The 8,456-nt window shown below is 32.8% G+C and overlaps 1 protein-coding gene across 3 annotated transcripts in view; it reads right to left on the bottom strand.

The window, feature by feature from the left end:
• The window catches only part of LOC106467518 (synaptic vesicle membrane protein VAT-1 homolog), a 17,321-nt gene extending 10,369 nt beyond the window's left edge, over window positions 1–6,952 (bottom strand). Inside the window, exons 1-3 of one of the 3 annotated variants that reach the window (XM_013927880.1) lie at window positions 6,850–6,952; window positions 4,432–4,727; window positions 1,240–1,450 (exon numbers count right to left, since the gene is read on the bottom strand). In XM_013927880.1, coding sequence (XP_013783334.1) covers window positions 1,240–1,450; window positions 4,432–4,701 — 481 coding nt within the window. In that variant the 5' untranslated portion in view covers window positions 4,702–4,727; window positions 6,850–6,952. Of the gene's footprint in view, window positions 1–1,239; window positions 1,451–4,431; window positions 4,728–5,927; window positions 5,962–6,734 lie in introns of those variants that run through there. The other 2 variants (XM_013927879.2, XM_022395715.1) reach the window with 2 other exon arrangements.
• Between the last annotated feature and the right edge of the window lie 1,504 nt (window positions 6,953–8,456).

Genomic DNA, 8,456 nt, shown 5'->3' with positions numbered 1-8,456 from the left:
AGACAATACCCTCGTCTTCCACTACCACAAAAGACAATATCCTCGTCTTCCACTACCACAAAAGACAATACCCTCGTCTTCCACTACCACAAAAGACAATATCCTCGTCTTCCACTACCACAAAAGACAACACCTCGTCTTCCACTACCACAAAAGACAATATCCTCGTCTTCCATTACCACAAAAGATAACAACTAATAAATAACTCAGTTACATTCACGACTAAATAATACTTTCATCATAATGTTTCCTTTCCATAAGTTTAAAGTACAATATTAATTTTGAAACAGTTATAGTTGGCTTGCTGCTACCCTATCATATTATTTCGAACTCCTGGTTAGTCCCTGATATAAGATTGTCTGCTGCATTATTTCTTAAGTTGTTTTTGTTATCTCTGATCTCTGGACGTAACTTAGTTTAACTTGGAGTTATTAATAATTATACTAGTTTTATAATTACATTTCACAATAAAGTTAAATTCAATAACTATAGCCCAATTTACAATGATTATTATGAAAATTTTCTATGCTGTTATAAAAAAAAATCTGAAGCTAAAATAATAATTTATAATCTCTCATAAATATATTCATGCTACATGTCGTAGCATGGGTCGTAGATGTGGGGGGATAAGCCCCCCCCCCCAAATTTCTGTCCTGGTAAAAATGAGATAAGAATGTCATGAGAATAAGAGAGAGGGAAAGAGAGCCAAGACAAAATTTTTCTAAAGCAAGCCTTATACATGTATGTGCAATCTGTGCATTTTGTAAACTATATTTATACTGTATTTTTGAATTAGGGCCTCCCCATTGAAATTCTTAAAAATCAGAGATTATTTACCAGAGCAGGGAAATATCTAAAATTGTGGGAATGGCAACTCTTTTTTTTTTTAGTTCAGGGGAATTTTCATGGCATACCCCTTCCCCCAAAACTAAAATCCTGGCTATGGCTCTGAAGTGTAGATGTAAAATGTACTAGTGATAGCCAGTTATTTATTTGAATTTGTTAGAAATACACATAAAAAACAAGTTATCTTCTGGAGACAATGATACTTCTGAATTTGTTAGAAATACACATAAAAGACAAGTTATCTTCTGGAGACAAAGATACTTCTGAATTTGTTAGAAATACACATAAAAGACAAGCTATCTTCTGGAGACAAAGATACTTCTGAATTTGTTAGAAATACACATAAAAGACAAGCTATCTTCTGGAGACAATGATACTTCTGAAACAACATACCAGCGGCAGCTTGAACCAAAACACTCTGTCCACGACGCAGGTTTCCAAAATCAAAAAGAACTAGATAAGCAGTCACGTAGCTGACCGGCATGGCAACTGCCTCCTCAAACGACATACTGTCTGGAATATGATGACATGTTGTTGCTGGGATCTTAGAGACTTCGGACCACATACCGTAGTGAAAGCTCCAGCAAACCACTCGGTCTCCTACCTGCAAGGATTATAACATCACTTTTATAGTAGAAGTAAAGAAATAGATAAGATGAAGTACACATATAATCACTGATAATACATTGTTATCAACATGATGCAGTCAAGTAATAAACTGTGTTGGCTAACCACCACCATGATGTGGTCAAGTAATAAACTGTGTTGGCTAACCACCACCATGATGTGGTCAAGTAATAAACTGTGTTGGCTAACCACCACCATGAAGTGGTCAAGTAATAAACTGTGTTGGCTAACCACCACCATGATGTGGTCAAGTAATAAACTGTGTTGGCTAACCACCACCATGATGTGGTCAAGTAATAAACTGTGTTGGCTAACCACCACCATGAAGTGGTCAAGTAATAAACTGTTGGTTCACCACCACCATAAAGTGATGTAATAATAAATTGTTGGCTAACCACCACCATGAAGTGGTCAGATAATAAATATAACATATTTTGGGACAACATGGGACCCATTGGTCCATCTCGGCTGTTCCATCCTCAAAACTAAATTAAAATGATTAAAAAATAAAATGAAAAAAATTTAAAGCCAGCCCTTTTCATTCATATACTTATCAAGCTTTTTCTTAAACTCACTTAAATTTACTGCGTCTACAACATCTGAAGGCAACCCATTCCAAAGGCCAACCACCCTGTTAGAAAAATAAGACTGTCTTAGCTGAAGATGACTTCTACCTTGTCAAAATTTATGTGTTCCCTAGTCCTACTATTTGAATTATAAGTGTCATTTGGATGGGAATAACCTTAATAGTGTTATGAAGGAAAGGGATCTTGGTGTAATAGCTGATCAGTCTTAAAAGCCATCTAAGCAGTGTGCTGTTGCTAATGGTAGGGCAAATAAGATTTTAGGTTGTATCTACAGAAATACTGAATACAAGTCTAAAGAGGTTATAATTTCATTTTATAGGTCACTGGTTAGGCCACATTTGAAATATTGTGTACAGTCTTGGGCTCCTTACCTTAGTAAGGACACTGAGTTGTTGGAAAGAATTCAGAGGAAGGATACTAGAATGGTGCCTGGGATGGAGGGTTGTCATGTGAGGAGAGGCTGAAATATCTCAAATTTTTTCTCTTGAAAAAATAATAGTAAGGGGGGGATCTGATTGAGGTGTTTAAGATTGTAAAGGGAATTGATAGTGTTGATGTATCATTTTTTATATATATTTAACAATGAGAATAGTAGGACTAGGGGACACAAATATAAATTTTGTCAAGGTGGGCGTCATCCTCAGCTAAGACAGTTTTATTTTTCTAACAGGGTGGTTGGCCTTTGGGTTGTCTTCAGATGTAGAAACAGTAAATTTAAGTGAGTTTAAAGAAAGCTTGATAAGTATATGAATGATAAGGGATGACTTTAAGATTTTAAAAAAATTATTATAGTTTAGAGGCTGGGACAGCCAAGATGGATCACTAGGTCCCATTTTGTCTCAAAACATTATGTTATGTTATTTTCTCAAGAGAAAACAATTTCAGAGACCTTAACCTGTCCTCATATGTCAACTTTTCCATCCCAGGTTTCATCGTAGGAGCCTTCCTCTGAACCTTTTCCAACAATTCAATATCCTTTCTAAGGTAAAGAGCCAAAGACTGAACACAATGTTCCAAATGTGGTCTAATCAATTGCCTATATAATGAAATTATAGCCTGTTTAGACTTCTATTCAATATTTCTGCAAAAAAACCCACCTAAAATCATATTCTGCCTTGCTACTAGCAACAGCACATTGCTTGGATGGCTTAAGAGACTAATCAAACAGAACACCAAGATCATTTTCTTCCATAACACTGTTAAGGTTATTTCCATCAACATTGTACACATAATTCAAATGATATTTCACACATATTTCCTTGCATTTATTATCATTAAAAGCTAGTTCACCTGACTTACCAAATGATCTAAACTCACAAAAATAATCAAAGTTAGTGTTTCCTGATTATTACTATTTTCAAATATTCTAACGATCCTAGTTCTGGGTGAGAATAACTGATTAATCAAATGGAAATTGATTATCAAATTCCACTAATCACTCAGCTATAGAAAGAATTAACACAACTTTGAGGTCCATGGAAATAAATTTGAAAATATGATTGAGAAGGATAATGTATTTCTGGGGATGAGTGAAGTCATGTTTATTGTGCTACGTGTGGTTCTAGTACCCTCACCGTAAAAAAAGGTGGTTGCACACTGACAGTGCAGATGAGAAGAGCTACCACGGTAATATTTGATTTAAATATTTTCTCTTAAGCAATGGAATAGAGGTGACCTGATTCAGTTGTTTAAACTGTGAGGAGCTCAGATAATCTGTCTGTATGGTTTGTTTGATTGATAATAATGAAAAGGTTAGACAAATATAAATATTAAGGATGATTAATTTAAGCTTTGGAAGCACAGATGCATACTTATTCTTTGACCTTTAATTAACCGAAGTTACAAAACTGGGGAAGGATTTGACCGATGATCAGAATATGTGTAGGTATACAAATTTTAATTCTTTTAAGTCTTTGTACAACAGCCTTACAGGTGTGGAAGACTACATTTACATTGGGTTTCATGTTTTTTTGGGGTGATGGGTGACTTCATTAAACCAAATTGTCTGCTAATGGATGTAATGGGTTACTTTAAACTTTCAGATCAAAACTGTAATATATCAAACTTTAAGAAATGTTAAGTGTTTTCTAGAATACAAAATGAAAATCTTTGTGCAGAAGTTCTAATGGTGGATTTATTTAAAATTTTAGGCATGACTTATTAGAATATTATATTTCTATTTTCAAACAAAATTTTGTTTAATTATCCGCCCCCCCACCCAAATAGAGATGATCAATCAAGTAACGACTGTAAAAAGCTAAACAAAAATTAAACACAAACATACAAGCACCCACATCTCAAAGATATAGGATATAAAGTCATGCTAAACAGATCACAGATACAATTCAAAGAATTAGAATTCAGTTGAAACCTTAAATTCTTGAACTCCTTCTCCAACTTCTTTTACAATCCCAGCACATTCCATGCCCATCACAAATGGTGGTTTCCGTCCATCAAAGGTGTAGAGTCCTTGTCGCGTATACAGGTCAGCAAAATTCATGCCACAGGCTTTCACCTTTACTGTTACTTCTCCAGTTTCTGGGCGAGGACATGACTCCTCTTGCACTACCAGACAGTCATATCCTCCAAATCCGGATAGTTTAATGGATCTAACTTTCTCTTCTCTCTTATCATCAGACATTGCCACCAGAAATAGTTCAAGACAACCTGAATGTGAGAAATGTATCAAATGACATAGATACTGTATAATAAATCAACATTTACCTAATGCTATCATCCAAAGCTTTATTACAGTCACGTTGGCAAGCACTAAAGAGAAATTTTATTCATTGAATAATTACAGGTAATAGTTAAACAACAACACATTTTAATAAATATTCAAGATAAACCTCCTAAGTGACATTTAAATCATCATATTTAAATAAAGTAAAATCTCTATATCATAAACTTGAATTAATTAAACAAATAAACAGCAATTTTCCACTAACAACTGAATCTCCAATATGACAATAATCATATCACTGCAAGATTTCTCTCAAACAAGAATTTATAAACAAGACTTACATATACATATATATATATATATTTTTAGAGAATTATAGCAGCTTTGCTTTAAAAAGCTCATTTTATTACATTTTGGTGAAAAGAGAGATATTATTGTGCCATCTATAATTAATAAAGCTGTCACTGTTATATAGCTTACAACAAGTAGGTATCAACTGATGGGTATTACTGAAAAAAGCACTGTGTGCAAAGTTTACAGCCAATCAATCTTAATATATGCAATGAGGCACAGAGTTTAGCATCAGTTTAGGAAATAGGGAAATCACACGGAACATATTCATTGTTTCTGGTTAAACTATATTAGCTTTACATAGAAAATATTTTCTCAAACCTAGTGAAAATAAAAAAGCATATCAGAAATATAGTCATGGAGATAGAAAATAATTAAAGTGCAGTTATTGATAAACATCTGAAATGCTGGGTTTAATGTTTCACTCTGATGAGAAAAAATATACATAATTTGTTAATAAGTATTCCAAAATTACGGCCATGTAGCATTTGCCATATCACTTTTTATTGTGCTTATTTCAATTATTATAATTCAACTTGTAAACTTGATTATATTATTAAAATTTATCAAAGCAAGAAAGTTCTTTTCATCACTGTGAAAATTATAGAAAATAATGTTATGAAATTCTATTCATGTGCCTCGATATTCATATATTTATACTAATAGAACAAGTCAAAATTTGACATAATATACAGAGTTGTGTTATTTCACTCAATTAAAATTCTTATCCAACCATAAAAAAATCAAACATCTGGCCACTAAATATGCTATTTCTAAAAGTTCTTTTAAAACTAAAAATAATTTCTGACAATGTTAATACTGTGAGTACTCACCCCATCTTCAAAGGTTTTAATTAGTCATCCCATGCACTTGTTAACAGCAGAACAACTTTATAAGACCCTTCTTTCAAAAACTTGACTTAGGCATACACACTTTTACAGTTGTTAATATAATTCTCAGAACTTACCAAACACTGAACTTATAAACATAATTGTAGAAAATTACACAGCAAACCTATTCAAAATTAAAATATGTTCAAACATGCTTATTGCACGTGCATTTTCTTTAAAACATAAAAATGTAACATTCTTATTAGCATAAAACAACATAAACAACACTCTGAGAGTTGACTTTTAAAAAATCATTTTGATGCTAAATCATTACATGGAAATTATGATCTAAAAATTTTGAAGTAGAATAAAGTAATTTGCATAATAAAATTCAAAAACAATGGCCTATAGCAATTAAAAAAAAAACACTTCTGTGTAAAATATACACAGATTTGAATTGTTTTGAATTTAGCAGTAAAGACTGGAAGAAATGCTGCTAGTTATCACCGCCAACTCTTAGGCTACTCTTTTGCCAACAAATAGTGGGACTGACCGTCACATTTTTTTAAGTCCCCAAGGCTGAAAGGGCGAGCATGTTTGGGGATTCGAACCCGCAGATTGCGAGTCGAGCGCTCTTACCACCTGACCATGCACAGGAAAAATGAATATTTTCTATCAAATAAATTGTCACTCAAAAGCATTGTAAGCTGCATTAAGTTAACTTCTTTAACTTTTAAGTCAGCATTGCACCCTAGTAATTATACAACCAGTATCATAAATATCTAAAATTCAACTAACGTAACTTTATACCTTTCAGTTTCAAGTTTTATCACGCTACCAAATTACTAAAGTTCACAGTTTTGTATAAACCTTAACAAGCACGTTGGATCTTTGAAGTTTTATTATTAAAGTTCAAAATACCTACACTGCTGTCACTTTAACCTTATGTAAACACAAAACAAGAATTATCCTTGTTTATACAAGAAAGCCGCTAGAGATGTAAGACTTCAAAATCATCACATGACTACACAGATGTTAGGGGTCGATTTTGAATATACAGAACGTAAAAAAGCAGTTAATTGAATTAAGATAAATGAGGCTGAATATCAACTAAAATTTGATAAATTTAACGGTGTGTTTAACGCAGTCTCTTTCAAATAATCTTACTTTGCTTAAATCATATTTTTTATAAAATATGATTATAATAAGCAAAGAAAATAACAAAATATTTACTAATACTATTTGTTTACTATTTTTAATTAATTCACGAAGAAAGAAGATTGAAACAATAAGTGCACTTAGCTTGAGAAAATGAAGTGTAACATGACGAAGACTGTTGTTCTACTTTGCCATTGTGGGTTTAATGCTCAAGTCAAACCAAAAAGTATAGATCTTCAAGAAAATCGATTTTCAATATATATTTCAACTCATTAAACATCGTTCTTGTAATCACGATGATTTAGAATAGAACAATAGAAATAAATGTTACAACAGCGGAAGTCACGTGACGCTGGTAACACGTGATGAATTTTTCGAATGATCATGAATTATCGGGGAAGACCGATTTTGTTCGATACGCCTTCTTTTTTTAGTATATAAGCCTGTCAGAGAAAGCCTGCGGGATTGAATGAATGAAGAGAATTGCGGATAATTTACGATTCTGTTTCGAGATAGTGTGTGAAGTTATCGAGATTGTGAATAGCTGTGATTTATAGCGTGTATTATAACAGTAGTTAAGTTCAAAGTGACGAGAAATGTATTGATTGTGAAATTACTGTGTCCTAAAAGTTTGTATCGAGAAATAATAAACTGGTTTAATCAAGAAAGGACTTGTATCGCTGAAGTTCCTCGGAAAGAAATTCTACCGGAAATTAACAAACAAGCAGATACGCAACATAAACATCCATTAAGTAAAGTATGGGTAGATTATCGTTGACTTTATTTGGATCGTATATTGATAGAGTATGATACGCAGTATAAGCTAGTTATATACAAACATTTACTTATTTATTGTTTATCAAGTATTGCTTTCACAATATCCGGACTATTCTTCAGTTTTTTTAACTAAAAAAATTTCATTAATTCTTCCAATGCACAGTTTTCATAATACCCCTTTTCTACATAGTACTTTTTCAAAGCATTGGTAAAAAAAGGAAGAAACTCACATTTTAGTCAGATTGGTAGCTTTTTATGACGCATTATGATTGTTTGACCAATTGGATCCATGTCATTGAGAGGAACATGCCCCAGACCTTCCTAGAATGAAACTACCTTCAGCACTTGCACAACTTTATCACGGCTAAAATTTCTTTTTCAAAAGTCTTACTCAACAAATTCTATAGGTGTGTGTGTGTGTATTGGTGCAAGTTGTTATTGTTATTAGTCCGTTGGCAGGTTTCATTAAATTATCTGGTGAAAATAATTGAACATCCCGTCTGATTTCCTCCAATACAATAAAACCACTCACATAACTTATTTTTATCGATATTTGTTGAAAAACACTGTAGCAAAGACCAACAATACAGTATTTTA

This window comes from Limulus polyphemus, unplaced genomic scaffold (assembly GCF_000517525.1).
Source record: "Limulus polyphemus unplaced genomic scaffold, Limulus_polyphemus-2.1.2 Scaffold2642, whole genome shotgun sequence".
NCBI lineage: Eukaryota > Metazoa > Arthropoda > Merostomata > Xiphosura > Limulidae > Limulus > Limulus polyphemus.
Note: the sequence above shows the minus strand (reverse complement) of the source record. Positions and strands in the feature narration are given on the sequence as shown.